Source organism: Typopeltis vanoorti, chromosome 21 (assembly GCF_054136105.1).
Source record: "Typopeltis vanoorti isolate ZY-2024b chromosome 21, IOZ_Tvanoo_1.0, whole genome shotgun sequence".
Lineage (NCBI taxonomy): Eukaryota > Metazoa > Arthropoda > Arachnida > Uropygi > Thelyphonidae > Typopeltis > Typopeltis vanoorti.
The window spans coordinates 59491677-59508644 of NC_143569.1; the positions used below are offsets into that span (position 1 = coordinate 59491677).

The 16968-nt window shown below is 35.3% G+C and overlaps 2 protein-coding genes across 4 annotated transcripts in view; one reads left to right on the forward strand and one right to left on the reverse strand.

Moving 5' to 3' along the window:
- LOC150094888 (uncharacterized) overlaps positions 1 to 8423 on the forward strand; it is a 60786-nt gene extending 52363 nt beyond the window's left edge. For all 3 annotated transcript variants that reach the window (XM_090411044.1, XM_090411042.1, XM_090411043.1), the window contains exon 5: positions 7967 to 8423. In XM_090411044.1, coding sequence (XP_090267170.1) covers positions 7967 to 8058 — 92 coding nt within the window. In that variant the 3' untranslated portion in view covers positions 8059 to 8423. The remainder of the gene's footprint in view (positions 1 to 7966) is intronic.
- Positions 8424 to 15092: 6669 nt separating this feature from the next.
- LOC150094889 (bestrophin-4-like) overlaps positions 15093 to 16968 on the reverse strand; it is a 93817-nt gene continuing 91941 nt past the window's right edge. The window contains exon 10 of the mRNA XM_090411145.1: positions 15093 to 15987. Within this exon, the coding sequence (XP_090267271.1) occupies positions 15093 to 15987 (895 nt within the window). The remainder of the gene's footprint in view (positions 15988 to 16968) is intronic.

The window sequence follows — 16968 nt, forward strand, 5'->3', positions numbered from 1 at the left end:
AGAAGCTGTAGTTGAAATATGGTTGTGTTAGGAAAGATTGGAAGTGCAAGTCAGTCCAAGACTGACTTGTATAACAATAGCATATATATAATGTATGATATATGATGATGTAAAAAAAAAAATTATAATGCCTATTTAAGGCATTATCGTCATTTTTTGGAATGTATACATGAGGGATAGCTAGGTTATTATAACTAATACTATGAATAACTAATAACAGGTGATGACTTCATTATTAGATTTTTGTTGTTGTTTTTCAAAGGCAGGTGTTTGACTCGATAGATATCTTTCTCTTTTTTTTCTAGACCATTCCATACTATCTAATTCTGTATTCCCTTTTTATATGGTTCTACTATTGATGATCTCAGTTAACTTTATGCTTATTCTATTCATGAGTGGTTGTAAACTTATCTTTCATCAGTACTGTGGGCTAAGGATTAGATAATCTGGAAACCCTGTAATTAAGGCTGTAACTGTTTCAAGCCACTTCAGGTCTCCTACCTGTGAGAACAACCAGGATAGTGGTTGTTCTCACAGCCCCATTAATTTTCCTTTAAAATATCCATATCACTAGTTTTTGATCAACAGTTACATTTCTAACCTGTTTCCCAGATTTTTATATTAAAATTAGTTCAAACACAGTTTTTATATTACTTAAATTAAGGGGATATTAAATCCCACATAGTTTTAAAACCGAATAAGAAACTCAAAGATTGGAATCAGAGAGTTTCTTGCCGAATATAGTAAACTATATAAAGTATCTGCGACACTAACGTTAGCCAATGCAAGTGACCCTAGTACGTAGTACAATACCGGACGACTCGTTGCAAAGGTGGGAGAAGTTCAGATCGCTATTCTTAGGTATTTTCCATAATGTAAAAACACATGCTTGTTGCAAAGGTGGGGAAGTTCAGATCCCCCATTAGGCATTATGGAAAATACCTAAGAACAGCGATCTGAACTCCCCCCCCCCCACCTTTGCAACGAGTCGTCCGGTATTGTACTACGTACTAGGGTCACTTGCATTGGCTAACGCTAGTGTCGCCGATACTTTATATAGTTTACTATATTCGGCAAGAAACTCTCTGATTCCAATCTTTGAGTTTCTTATTCGGTTTTAAAACTATGTGGGATTTAATATCCCCTTAATTTAAGTAATGTTTTCATTGCCGAAATGAAGCTTATTAGCTCTTTATACTTAAGTACAGTTTTTATATATTACTAGTTTGATGTCTTAACTAATATCTCCTTTATTCCATATTTATTTATTCTTATGACAGAGTACAGCTATAATTCAATGTCCAATGTTGAATGCCATTGTAGAGTCTTCTTTGATACTTAATCTATCTCCTGCAGGTTACTGTGGAAACAGCAAGTGGGGAGGCAGTCACTGATGATTATGTTTGATAGTCTGTAGAATATGGGGGAGTTACAGTAAGGGTGTTATTTGCCATATTCCATTTATGCAGGAGATAGCTGGATCTGCACTGATCCTGTTAATAGACCCCTGCAGCTGCTTCATCCTTCTAGGAAGGATGAAGCAGCTGCAGGGGTCTTTCACAAGAGAGCCATTTGTTGGCAAGTTCATAGCCCATTGTTGGTTTCACATGTCATGAGTTTGAAGGTGCTGGACCAGAGAAGACTCTGGTTATGTCCCAAAATGGGTACCTTGACTTGAGCTGGGTTCTAGGAGAATTTATAAGGGTTGAGTGGAGAGGCAGTAGGGAGTTATTTGTGATTTTCTCCAGTTCTTTTACTGAAACCTGCCCTCTTCGTATATTTGGTGAAGCTATGTTGGAAAGCACTGATAGCCATTGCAGGGGAATGGATTTCAGGGTTCCACCAATCGTGCACATCATTATGTTCATTTGGGAGTCAATAATGTTTGTGTGAGCACTTCTTTCCCAGACTGGTGTGCAGTACTCTGCAGCAGAGTAAACAAGGGCCTGAGAACTTAAGTACCTCGGCTCTGCAACCCCAACTGGTTCTACTTAATCTTGAGATGATGTTGTTTCTCATTTTTATTTTGTTTTTTACTTTATGAATATGATTTTTGTAGGTCAGACTTCTATCCAGGTTCACTCCCAGGTATTGCAGATGAGGATCATGCTTGACTGGGCTGCCACAGAAAATTAGGTTGAGTTGGCAGTTTGCCTCCTTATTGTTTAGATGGAAAGGCACACTGTTTTGGTGGGTTTGGCTTTAGGTGCCACTACTCAAAATATTTCTCGAGAGTCTCCAAAATCTGTGTTCAGGGCAGCCTGCAGGGAATCGAAAGACGGCAATTGGTAGAGTATTGCCATGTCATCTGCATACATATATTTGCTTGATCTTGTTGGGAGAATGTCTGAGATATAGATGTTAAAAAGAATTGGAGCCAAAACAGACCCTGGAGCAAGCCATTGTGAAGGGATCTGGGCCCTTTTCCTTCCTCCAACATGGATCTGGATTTTTCTGTTTGTGAGCATGGATTGTAGGAAGTGTAAGGTTGTTTTGCATTTTATGATAAAACCGAGCTTTGAGAGCAAGCCTCTGATCCAGACTGTATCTTAAGCCAATGTCAAGTCATTGAAGACAGCTCTAGATTTTAATTTCTTTTGGAAGTTGACCTCAGTTTGAGTTGTTAAAGTCAAGACTTGATTATAGCAGTTTCTGCCAGGCCTAAAGCCAGCTTGCTCTATAGGGAGAACCATCTCAATGAGCCGGGAGATCCTTTTCAGCATGATTCTTTCCAGGAGCTTGCAGGTTGAGCACAGAAGGGCAATTGTTTGAAGGTTTCCAGTGGAGCTGGGGTCTTTCCTTGGCTTGGGAACAGCAATTATCTTAGATTCCCACCAGGAAGGCTGGCATTTCTCCAGTAAAGATGAGGTGGAGAACAGGACTGACAGCCATGCCTTTCCACACTGACCAAGGTGTTTAAGGAACTCAGGGAGGAGGCCATCAACTCCCTTCTTGGTAAGTGATAGGGCTTTCTGGATTTCCTCTGTTGGGATTGGGATACAAAGGTGTGAAGTTTCATGGCTTGAAGCTAAGTTGTGTCTCAGAGTAGTTTATATGTTCTTCTGTCTGAAGGTCTTTGGATTGATCTTAGATGTCAAAAATGAATGGGATGCAACTTGGTCTGCATCCCATTCATTTTGGGTCACTAGATTCCTCGTGCAGAGCTAGCATATTTTCAAGCTCTTTGTTCCATTTATTCCATATAAATTTATTTAATTCACTACTTACTGCTTTGCTAATTCCATTACTTGTTTTCATAGTTGCTGGTAATGAAATGGACATAATTTTTTTTCACCCTCAGATAATATCACACTTAAAATTAACCCACATTTAGTTGCAAGAAAGGTGAAGAGAAAGAAGAAACTGTCATATTCGATTTGAAAACTTGTGAATAGTAATCCTCAGGAAATGCATGAAAGGAAGACTGTTCCAGAGGGCTGTAGTAGAAGAATGAATGAAGAGGGAGAGAAAATATGTTCCATGAGTTTTGAATGTTGAACAGCTGTTACATCATGTGTTTTTTAACAAATTATTGATGCAAGTACAGTAACCATGAGAGATGGGTCATTAATAGCCAATCTCTTACCAACTCACACTGAATAAGAGTAAAAATGTCAATTTTAATGATTAATACATCCATTAATTTTTCTCTGAAAGTTCTGCTTTAAAATCGTCATATTTTATCTGCTGTGAATACAATATTTTCCCCTCTTCACTGAAAATTGTACCAAAGTTACTATTAACAGCACTCAAAATTTTGTTATAGATAATACTATTAGGTTGATCAAGTTTATTAACTATTTATTATTCCTGCTAGTTAGAACACTACCACTTTATGCTCATAATTATTAAAGTAACCTTTGCTTTAATCTTCCTGTAACAACGTTTGCTTGCTGTGTTGTTTGTTATGTGTATTTGCTAAATATTATAATGAAATTAGATGCATGTGATATATATATATGTATAGTTCTTAAAAAAAGCATTGTGAATCATAGAAGAACTGTCTGTAGAAAAGATATTAATCAGAAACTGATCAATCGTGTTAATAGGGATTTCTACAAAGTTATCAGTAAAGTCTGGCAAGTTGCAACTTCTTGAGCAAAGGAGAACACAGAGGGTTTTTGGAGGTTTCATTGATCATTGCTGGTACTTTTTTTAATGATGATTTCATACACAAGAGATTGAACAACCCATAGTGCATTAGTACCATAGATTGGCAAAATGTTGAGGGAAAGAAGTAGAAGAAACTTGTTCATATTTGATTTGAAGACCTCTGGATAGTAATCTTCAGGAAACACATGTAACGGAGACTGTTCCAGAGGACTGCAATAGAAGAATGAAGAGAAAGCCCAGTCCTATAAGAGAGGTTTGATATTGTGTGCAGATCTGAATATTATCAGTGAATGATGGAATATGATGAAAAGGAAGACGATGTAAGTTTTTTTTATGAAAGAAGACAGGAACTATAATTTATAAGAACACTGTTTAAGGCATCATTTGTGTGAATAATCTTGAATTTTGTAATGTTTTGTTAGTTTGAGGATTGTCACACGAAGAGGAGGAATAGTGAATGTTATTGATAGTAAAGTGTGAAGAAAGAAACCATCCACTAAAACACTGTAATCTCATCCAGAAAGGAAACTAGAAAGAAGTTTGTTTCCATTATGTATAATGGAAACATAAACTTGCTGCTTGCATGCAGCCAGTTTACATATAATGGAAGCTCTCTTCTACAATTGAGAGAGAAATAATCTGTTGAGTGTGTTTAATTAGAATGGCATAATAGTAATGCTTTAAAACTTTCCTTCTAGTCTCTTTCTGTAAAGAATCTGGCTATGTATGACTTATGACTAAAAGATTATCCATTTTTATTGTATTATTCAATATTATTATTACTACTTTACAGGAACCTCCACATAGCATCCAAAGACTCATCATGGGTAGCTCACATTAACTATTATTCACACAATGCCTATTACATCCTTCTTTAAATGCATTTACTTACACCCATCTCTGGATTTATTCACTCTCTCTAAACAGAAAATCAAGCCTTCACACCCTTCTTAACCGTGCTGTTACCTAACTTTCTTGTTCTCCCCTTCCTGACATATGTAGTTATTTTCAATTTCTAATGCTGACTGTATCTTGAGGTGAATGCTATTCACCTCAGGATACAGTCAATAAGTTGTGATCCTTTGAGATATTTTGTCCACTTCTGCAAATGCCCTCTGAGTTCAGTTCCAACCATCAACTATCAGCCATCACTCCTAAAACCTGACCTTGTCAGTTTATTCAGTATAACAGCACTGGCACTTTTATTTGCTTTTGTTATAATAATTTGCCAGCTTGGTTTGGCCAAATGGATAGTATACTCGCTCTTCAGCTAATAGGCTGTTGGTTTGGATCCCATCATAGGCATGGATGCTGTGAAAGTCTTTGGATGATGGTATTCTATTTGCCTGTTGTAAGACCACTGCATTAGGTTATTAGAGGCCTACAGTGATTAAAAATGAGAAAGTACCATGGTTTGTCTCTAGATCATAGTGTCGTGACGTTCTATTTTCATGTTATGTTCTAAATCCGCCATCTTGCTAAAAGTCACTTTCATAAAATAAAGGAAAACTAATTGCAAATTAATCACTGATCTAAGGGTAGAGAAATTTCTATTATACTGCGCCACTCTATCCTTAGATAAGTCTATATGAATTAGTAAGATTAATTCAAAATTAGTTAGCAGTCTTTTCACTCATTCAGGCCGATGGTATTTATTTTCTTTCCTTCTGGGATTCCCGCTAGATCCGAATTTTTGTGAACGGTGCAGTAAAAAGAAATTCAGGCAAACACAATATTTAAATTAACAAACAAAACATTTAATATATGGTTATATAACAAAATACATGTATTCCACTTTTAAATATGATAACTCAGTCAAGCTAGTACATCAGGTCAAGTCATTCACAATAAATCAATCTTTCAAACTTTCACATACAATTTCACAGTTTCAGAATCACAAAGTTCCTATACTCAACTTATTACAATAGAAATTCTTATATAAACAGTTTCCTTGTGTCTCTCAGCTACACTCTACGATTAACTCATAACAGGCACTAACCACGGTAGATATCATTTCAATGTCTATAGTTCAACTCTCAGTCTCGATGGTAAGCTACAGTTAATGTTACATACAGCGCAACGGAACTAATACTTAAATCTTCATACACTGAAATAAACTAATGTGACTGTCCTTACCAGAAATAATCTTCAGTACTTCCAATATTTTGTGAGCACACTTTCAATTTGTATTTATCATACTTGCGAAGCACATTTATAAAAATTCTCCAAGGTTATAACTAAGCCTTATTAATCACGCTTCAAAACTCCAGATAAAAACTATAAGGTACATTAATTATTCTTATTTTTCATTCATCAACTAGTTTAACTCCGTACAATTCCTTTTTTCGTAGTATAGAAATAAGTCGTAATTGTAGACTGACTGGATTTATTCAGAATTCTTCTTTGAATGTCCAGTTCTCTAATTATCCGATTACGGCAATAATTTCCTTTATTACTACGGCTGACTTTGCTTTCAGCCAACTATAAGATTCACTTATGGAAAAAATATCTACTCAATTCTTCCCTAAGAACCTTTTAATTACATCTACTTCTTTAGTTTACTTCATTGCTACCTTATAGTTCCAAAGTTCCGTTCCGACTCCTACTTACTACTACGTATCTATTTTTTCTCTTCTCCACAAACGCTCCCTTCACACGCGCCCGTTTATTTTCACGCGTCTCCATGACAACCGATAGACGTAAACATTCTCGCGAATGTTACATTACGCTATACAACTACATTGAGTTATTACATAACATTAAGCTTTCACAAAAGGAATAAATAGAATGATCGCATTTCAATAAATGCGCAGTTAAACTACAAATATAAGTTCTTACAATATTGACATAACAATAAATAAAACAGCTTAATAACATTTAATACAGAATCTATTTACCATTAACACATTTCTTTGATTAAGCAATTAAATATTTGACATAATTAAGGTAGTTATATAATATCAATTATAATTTATGTTATTTACATTAAATAATATCTACAAATATAGTTCTTATGACGGAAAATCATGTTGGATTCTGAATCAAACAACATTTATTCTATTTTCTACATAATTAGAATCCAACAATAGGAACTGGATTATCTAATCTTTAGACTGCCATGGTGTTAATGTTCTGTTCTTTCTCTTAGTCTTAATACCTCCATACATTTTTCTTAGACCTGTCAGTCATCCACTCTCTTATCCATGTCACAAGGCCTATTTTGCATACCCATCTGTTTGAGTTTGTATAATACTCTCCCATGTGGAATCCTGTCAATTCCTTGATAAAATCCAGAAATTATGGTATATCCATTTCCTATAATCCAACTTTGTTGTCTCACTATTATAGATAGAAGCATATTGCTAGAGTAAGAACTCAAAGTAATATCTACCTCTTTCTGGATGCATGCTATTACCAGCCTCTCCAATACCTTAATGATTACCTTACTCCAGAGATATTAGTCCATAATTGGTTACTCTTTTCCTGGCTCTTTGCCCAAGAGAATATATTTGGCTAAACATTGCAACACGAGTTGGACTTAGTTTTCAGAAGCATTGTTGCAGTGAAGTTTGTATTTAATGTCACACAGAAACTTTGTATGAACAGAAAAGTTCAGTTTTGCCTTTGCTAATTTACTGTATCCACTGATTCTTTGTTTTTAGCAGCTTCAGTGACATGCAGGATATTTGTCATCTTGGATATATTAGTTAACCATCTTTAAAATGAATAAACACTCATCAAATAACCATTTGAAAACTTGAACATCATATTAACTTGCACAGAAAAAAAATTAGGTTGTTTAAATATGTTTATTACTTTTTCTTTTTTCTTTTTTTTTTTGTTAATTTTTCAGTAATCAATAATGGCAAGCAAGGAGCTCAGTCAGTTTATCATCTTCATGTTCATGTTCTGGGTGGAAGACAGATGCTTTGGCCTCCAGGCTAATTTCTTATATATCTGATCAAATGAGGTAGTGTATTATGCAATGTATATATGAAAACAAAAAAAGTAAAGGTGTTCCAAAATTCTCTTCCATTATGAGATTGTTTATCAACATTTTGTTTTCATAAATTATTACAAATCATGCGAGTCATATTTTGGTTGGGGGGGAGAGGAAGCCTTCATTATCTGATAGATTAAAAGATACTTTATAAATGACTTAATAACACTGTGAATTATGAAAAGGATATCAGCTTATATAAAGATCCAAATCAATGCTCCTCCAGTGTATTTTTATATATGTATATTTTTTTTATTCACTGATTTTCTGTAATAATGATGATAAATAATAAAAGAGAATATTGATTTGATGATATTTATTATTTTCATGGTTACTCACTGTAATTATCAAATTCAGTCAGCACTGATATATTTAGCTTGCAGCCATGTTAAAATGTGTGTGTGTGGTACATATCAGATAGAATAATTCTAGAAGTAATGCTCATTAATAATTTGATTTAACTATCATCAGAAACATATAAATGATGAGCAACCTCTATTGCATTGAGGACTAGTTTAAAAAATTCAAGTTGCACAGATACTCAAACCAGTCAATAGCAATGAAATTTCTCCTTTAATGAATACATTTGAATTTTTTTTTTTTTTCAAAAGATGTAAAAAATGCTATGAGTTAAAATTCACAATAAAAATGAATTTGCTTGAAATAAAAAAAAATCAGTTATTTGCTGATTACTATCATTCATCACCAGTTCTGCACATTGTCAAAAGAATCGTACTGGAAGATCAAATGCATTTGCTCATTAAACTGTGCTTTAAATATGTTTATTGTCTTTTGTTCTACTCATGCACACTCTACAATCAAAAATCCTGCTTCTCTTTCCTCACATTTGCCACATGTGGTGTCTCATATTTTGCCCTGTAGGAGATAGCTGAAGGTGCATGTTTGTTTGTTTTTTCCTCCTAGAAATTTTGGTTTTTGTTCTCTGCCAAACAGTGAAACCAGCCAGAGAATATTATACAGTTCCCAGGCATAACACATGTGGCTGATAGCTGTAGTTGTCACAATTCTAAACAACCACCATCAATCATTAGTAGCAAACATAAGTTTAACTTGTCACTCTGCATAATTCAGTACTATAATTTTCTTAATGAAAGAATCAGTATTTGTTTCAGATTGAATGATAGATGTTTTGACATTTTACAAATGAATAACAATTATGGATCACTTAAATGAAAATAAATTTTATTTATAGTGTACTGGAGTCATTATTAATACAAAAAATGGAGCAGAAGCACAAGCATATATGATACAATGAATTAAAAATGCAGGTATGAGATTATGTGTTGTAGTAGAAGCAGCATGGGCTAATTATAACTGCAGTGCTAGCTACAAGTAGTAAAGAGATATAAAAAGTTAGCATTGTCAAGCACAATGGAGATAAATACATCAAATCTATTTAGATTAGGACATGTAGGAATGCTTCACAGCTCTCCTTATTTAATCTTTCCATAAGAAACCTGCTGTTTTGAAGGACTTCAGTTTTATTCCAGAAAATCCTATGCTTGAAGCTGATCGGAAAGTCTGGGATTTTATAGCTAATGGTGCTATCTGATGTAATTTTTATGTTCCTTGTATTGAACAACTACAATTCTTCAGGCCAAAGTAAGATAAATGACAGGTGTAAAGGATGTGATAAATACCAGGAAGAGCCTTGATACAAACACATCTTGGATTAATGTGCTCAGTTCTGGTTATCTGGGTTTCTTGGTGATGAGGAAGTTGTAGAGAAGATCCAGAGGTGAGTGACCATCTTGGTCACTCACCAAGGAAATTGTTTTACTGCTTATTAGCTAGAGGGGGGCAAAACAAGAGGTCATTCCTGGAAGTTGGGTAAGAATGTGGTTAGCAAAGGCATGAGACCAGATTTTTCACTTGGAGAGTGGTGAATGGTGTATGTTGCCCTAGTCTTTTGTGAGTTCTTTGTCTGTTAATGGTTTCAAGGAGAGGTATGATAGATATGTTGATAGCATCATTGGTGAAAGTTTGTCTTTTGGAGAAGGTAGAAAATTGTGAATTTGTTTGATTGGTTTATAGGTACCAGCAAGTTTAGTTTGTATGTCTTCATAATTTTGACAAACGTTCAGAGGTGCCTTTGATATATAATACAGAATACAGCATGGTAGACTGATGCATAAATTGGAGAAAATGGGTTTAGATTATAGAATATTAGCATGGATAAGAGGATGGCTAACTGACAGATATCAAAACGTGATATATGGGGGATATGAGTCTTGCAGACTCATATCCTCTTTCTCCTTCCCCACTATCTTCTACCTCGCTTTTACCACAAGTTGGTAGGACATATGTCTCAGTACAGTCCCGAATGGACAGGGCTATCCATTCAGCCGTGAGATCATGGATCCGACTGCCTTTTGATACCCCTACTGCATATTTCCACTCGAGAGTGAAGGACGGTAGGCTCGGGGTTCCATCACTTAGATGGTTGATCCCATGCCTGCAGCTGTCTAGAATTGTGAAGTTAGAACCTTCTTCCCCTATCTGCAGAGAGGCTTTCTATAACCTATTAATACAAGAAGACTTTAGGTGGTTTAGGTGGATAAAGGCTGGTCCTATTATCAAGGTACCTTAATTGAGTCAGCACCTGCAGAACACAAGAGATGGTCATCTCTGCTGCACTGTTCTGTAGATGGTGCTTCTTTAAAAGAGTCAAATCTGGTGCCTCTCCAGCATGATTGGGTAAGGGATTGCACCAGACTCCTCCCTGGGTTCGAGTATATTGACCTTATCAAGATGAGGATCAATGCCCTGCCCACCCGAGCCAGCACAGCTCGATGGGGTAGTGACGACTCAAACTGTAGGGCTGGCTGCCACTACAGTGAGTCATTGTCTCACATAGCCCAGTGTTGCTTCCACAACCATGGGATCTGCATGCAGAGGCATGATGACATGGTCTCCATTCTGAACAACCGCTTTAAGAACAAAGGTTGGGAGACTGCAGTGGAACCACATTATATAGGACCTCCATGGGTTTGCGTAAGTCAGACTTAGTGATTAAAAGAGATGTGACATTTGGGTAGTTGATGCCCAGGTGGAAACAGGGCACTCACTAGCCTATAGTCATAATAATAAGGTAAAGTATTATAAGAATAATCAACATCTAGTTAGTAAGATATGGGAGGAGCATGAGGCAACTCTGAGGTTTATCAGCATCACCATCTCTTTATATGGTGTATGGAGCACAGATAGCTATAAGCACTTAAAAGAGCTCGGGCTTACGCAGAAAGATATAAAACTTCTTTCCTTGAGGGCTCTACAGGGCACACTGGTGGCATGGCATTGCCACCAGAGAATGATTACAATGATAACTAGAACAGGCACAGGGTAAAACACTTGTAAAGACTTAGGCCTATATCAAGTCTGGATGTGATGTAAGGATTGTACTGCCCATAACCAGTACAAAGATTAATAAAAAAAAAAAAATAATAAGTGGTGTATCACAAGGATCAGTGCTTGGTTTAATGTTATTCAATCTGTACATTAATGGTATTAGGAAGGATTTGACAAGCGACATACAGCTATTTGCTGATGATGCAAAGATAGGTAGGGTAATCAGGAATGCTACTTATATGCAGTATTTGCAGAATGATTTGAATAGGCTGGAATTGTGGGCATGGGAAAATGGTTGTCAGTTCAATGTCAGTAAATGTAAAGTCATTTACATCGGCATGATTAGATATCCAATGTTGTATTATATTGGTGGGATTTTGCTAGAAGAAACTGATGAGGCTAGGGATCTTGGAGTGTTAGTAGATAGGAAGTTGAAGTTCAGGGATCGTGTAGCAAAGATTGCAAATACAACTCAAAAGATTATTATTATTTATTATTATTATTATTATTATTATTACGGGCAACTCCAAGGAGTCCATAGACTCATCGAGGGAGGCCCTAACATCATGTCAAGAACAACTATTCGACATTCACATAGTATCTATCATACTTCACCTTGAACTCATTTACAGTCATGGCACCCACAACAGACTCTGGCAGCTTATTCCACTCATTCACCACTCTCTAAGTAAAAAACCTAGCTCTAACACCCTTGCTAACCAAACTCTTGCCCAGCCATGTATGGGCCCTAGTCCTCCCACCACCAGTCCTATTCTCAAAAATATCTTCTGAATTAATCTTATAGAAGCCCTTCAGTAATTTGAATGTATCAATCATATCACCCCTTTTCTGCCTATCGACCAATTTCTGCAACCCACAAATCTTCAACCTGTTCTCATAAGGTTCATTGCATAGACCTGCTTATCATCTTGGTCACTTGTCTCTGGATCCTCTCCACCTCCTCCCCATCAAGAAAAAACCCTGGCGTCCATATTTGGGCACAGTAGTCTAAATGTGGTCTTATCAAGGCTCGATACAGAGGAACAATAACCTGTTTGTCTCTGCTTGTTAAAGTATTTTTCAGCAACCAAGTGATTTGATGAGCTGATTTAGACACTTTTTCGATGTGCCCCCTAAACTACAACTCCCTATCCACCAACACTCCCAAATCCCTGGCCAAAGATAATTGCAATGTTGAAACGAACATTCACATGAAGATAAGGATGTTGTTTTGCCTCTTTACAAGGCCTTGATAAGACCTCACTTGGACTACTGTGCACAGGTCTGGTCTCCTGGTTTCCATTGTGATTCTGATATATTGGAGAGAGTACAAAGGAAAGTGTTAAAAAATGATATCAGGATTATGGTATACTGATTATGAAGAGAGATTGAGAATTTGTAGACTGCAGACACTAGCAAACAGGAGAAAGAGGGGTGATATGATTGCGACTTACAAACTTCTAAAAGAGTCATACAGGATTTCAATTGATGGAATTTTTCAATTTATGAAGGGTTGGGAAAGGACAAGAGGGCATCCTTGGAAGCTGAGAATGAAAACTGCTAAGAAGGGGGTGAGGGCTAGATTTTTCTCTCAGAGGGTGGTGCATGATAGAATGGATTGCCATTGGATGTTGTAAGTGCAAGCAGTGTGAATGAATTGAAGAATAAGTATGATAGCTGGTGTGTAGTATGTGTCCTCCCTCGATGAGTCTTTGACTCCCTGGAGGTCTCTCTTAATAATAATAATATATGGTATAGGAGTCCTATGGGCTTCTTCTTGTCTGGGTTGATGTGTAGGAAAGTGGCTGATCTCCAAAAGACATACTGTCACCAATGATGCTACCTGGTGTATATGAAGTGACACGTTCTTATAACTTGTCTTGCTCTGGACGAACAGGAAGATCTATAAATTAACTCATCTTGAACATGAAAACCACATCCATCTTATCAAACCTCACATCTCCATCTTATCTGGCCTTGCACAACATGGGGTTGAAAATGCTAACCACAGGATACAATGGCAAAACACCAAGCTACTACATAGATCCATATATATAAACATTTGCATTTATATAAAGAAAGTGCTGAAGCCTTACATCATAGACCCAATCTTAACCAGAACAACTGTCTCGCTATTCCAAAAGTCTTGGAAATTGCTATCCTCAATTGTATAAAATAAATTTATCAGTTATATTTTAATTTAATTTAATTACAACCCAGTAGTTTTTAATCCTTAAACATGCTACTGTATACATAAAGGGATTTCAGTGTAAGCATGTGCACTAATGTTTTTTTTAATGTAATTCCTATTGTTTAATTAACTGTACTGATGACAGTGTCTTATACTTAAGATGAAATATTTACATATTAAAAAAGCTAATTACTGTGGCATATGTGTGATTTTTTAGTTGTGTTGATGGTTTGGGTCTCTCACGATGAGCCTTAGGACTGCATGGAGGTGCCCATCCAATAATAATAATAAACAAGACTGATATGGTTTAGAGCCATTGGAAGACAGGCAACTTTTGCTATGCAAACTTGTAATGACTACAGAAATAACTTGTAGTGGATAGTTAGCTGCAGAGAATTTTACTGTGCCTATGGCACTTCAGTCAAGACTTTTCAGGAGTTTGTAATAGAAAGTTTGTTATAATGGCATTTACAGTGAGTGTAAGTTTATAGTCAGACTGAATTGGATGTGGAATAAGAGAGAAATTGACAGTGTTCAAACTAATTTTAACATATATACCGTATTTATGAGTTGAATTAGAAATTGATCCAGGACTAAAAGCCACAGATATATAAGAGTTATGCCAGTAAATAGATGGTGTTTGGCAGAACCATATTAATATAAATTCTACAAAATTCTTCTCCAAAGTTTGATAGAAAGGAGGCTGTTTTAAATGGAATTTTTTATAGAGAACATTTTGCTGTCACACATTTCTTTGATAACTATAAATTCGCTGTATTGAGAGTTAGTGCTATAGAGTATTTGAGAATGTCTAAGGAATACTTAGAAAGTAACTTTATGGCTTATATTGTAGAAAAATCATATAGGATTTTGTTTAAAAACTCGAATGTATTTCATCTAATGATACATAGACTCGATCAGGGAGACAGACTGTTAATTACATTCAAAGGATGAGTCACATTCTTTGAGTGTAGTTAATGTAGTTCATGCACATATTAGCTTGTGTCTCATGCAACTGAAATATATGATATTACACTATCAGAGATCAAAGGAACAATTGTAAAAAGTTGTGTGAATTATAAAAACAGAACAAAGCATATGAACAGTTAGTGATCACTTCCCAAAACTTGGCAGTCTGATCGATTCAGGTTCAAACAATTTTGTAGACATGTTTCTAAGAAAAGATGATCTAATTTGAACTTGGCGGAATGAAGAAGTTTAGTCTGATTCCAATGAACTTTGTGCCTAGTATCAATAGCACGCAAAGCAAGGCTAGATTTGTCTTATTTACATTATGAAAAAACCATCACTCTGAAAAGTTTGGATATTAATTATCAAAAAAAGATAAAATTTATTGAGAATATAGTTCAATATTTACAGATAATTCAGCTTCCATAAAAATTATGTGCTCTCATTCTTTCAAGAAATATTTTCTGTTATTTCAGAAGAACTGTCACTGTCTAGGGAACAACATGATTCATAACCATGTTGTTCACAAGTAGTATACTGAGATACTATTCTGCTCAGTTCATTTAGTACCTCATTAGGATCTGAAATTGTATTATTGGTTTTGGGTGTTTCATTTGGATTTGAAATGTGAATATCTTCCTTAAAGAATGATGCTTGATCTGTAATGGATGGTGATTTTGACGGCTCCTCTGGAATAGAGGGTATTGTTGGTACAGCAATTGTGCTATAATGAGGTGGAATATCAATTATGGTGCTTTCTTGAAGAATTGAACTTGCTTGATCTCTTTCTGGATAATTAAGATTTATATTTATGGATTCATTTGGTTGCACCGAAACAGGTATAATGTTTTCATCTTTAAAGTCTGGTAATTGCCCTGTAGAGATGTCACTATCCTGTTGATGACTGAGATCATATGATTTGCTGAATCTGCTAAAACTCTGTCGTGTAAAAGAATGATTGCTTCCAATACTTCCTTTTTCAGTGGCTGAAGCCTGACGGCTCACATTCGATGTTTTATTATTAAATGGTGACTGATAAGCATGATCCCCACATGCATGGCATAACTTTGGAGTTAGTTTTTCATTTAAGGAATGTGCCATATACACGGGGTTATTGTGACCTTGGTTTTCATTGTCTTTTTGTTTATTTATTGATCCTTTTCCTCTTGAGCGAACTGTGCTGCGGATGCTGCCTCTTAGATGAGATCCTATTATGCTTAAAATTGAAGGTCTACGTTGAGTTTGAGTTTTCAACTTCATTGACTCACTCAAGTACTTATGACACTCGTTATCTTCCTCCAGTATGTTTTCAAGTGGAAGAAATTCTGCTTCCTCTGGATCTACTCTGAAATAAAATAATAAATATTTGTTAGTGTAATGATTAATACTATATTAAAAATAGCAGTGAGCATCATGACAGTTTTCAAAACAATTTTGTCAGAAATATAACAGTAATTTTTAAATATCTGTTTTCCTTTTACATATTTAAACTTCTTCATTTTAAGTAATAAAATACATTTAGCAGAAACCTACAGATCATGATGGAATCTACTCGATAACATAAAATTTATAAAATTCTATCTTATCAAATGATTGCAGTTGAATAACTTATGTCTAAGCTGATTCCAAAAATAAAATACATTTTATTTTTGGAATAAGGAGTTTTGTCAGACATAAATATGTATTTTACAAATTCTGCAATGTTATGTTCTATTTTTTTTTTTTCCATTAACAAACACTACAGATATAATAAAATGTGTCTAGACTGTTCACTGTAGTTCTAAATGATGTAATGCATAATTGAAAATTAAACACTCAACATAAAACAAAGATGATGTGCTGAAGCAGAAAACAATGTCATGCTGACACATCCTAGCAATGCTCCAACTACTTTGTGTTCATCCTTTTTTTGTGGTACCCAAAGGTTTATTTGTAAATCTATAGTACACTTGTACCATAGATGAGCTAATGATTTTTACTATTTTTATTGATTTGTGTGTGTGTGTGTGTGTGTGTGTGTGTGTGTGTGTGAGGGTGTGTCAAAAAGTTGTGATAATCACCAGGAAGGAATTGATATATCTGACATGTCTTGTATATCTTAAATGAAAAAGAACAGATTATTACAATTTGATGAAACATGGGAATTAAAGAGTTTTAAGATATGTTCATTCTTGTGGTTATATCAGTTACTTTAATATCATTTTGTTTCATCTCCCCTTGTATGTGTGTGTGTATTTTTATTTTATTTTTACACATTCTAGAAATCCTATTCTACAGACCAAACATTGAACTTTTTCAAGCCCCTTCTGGCCTCCAGTAAGCAGAG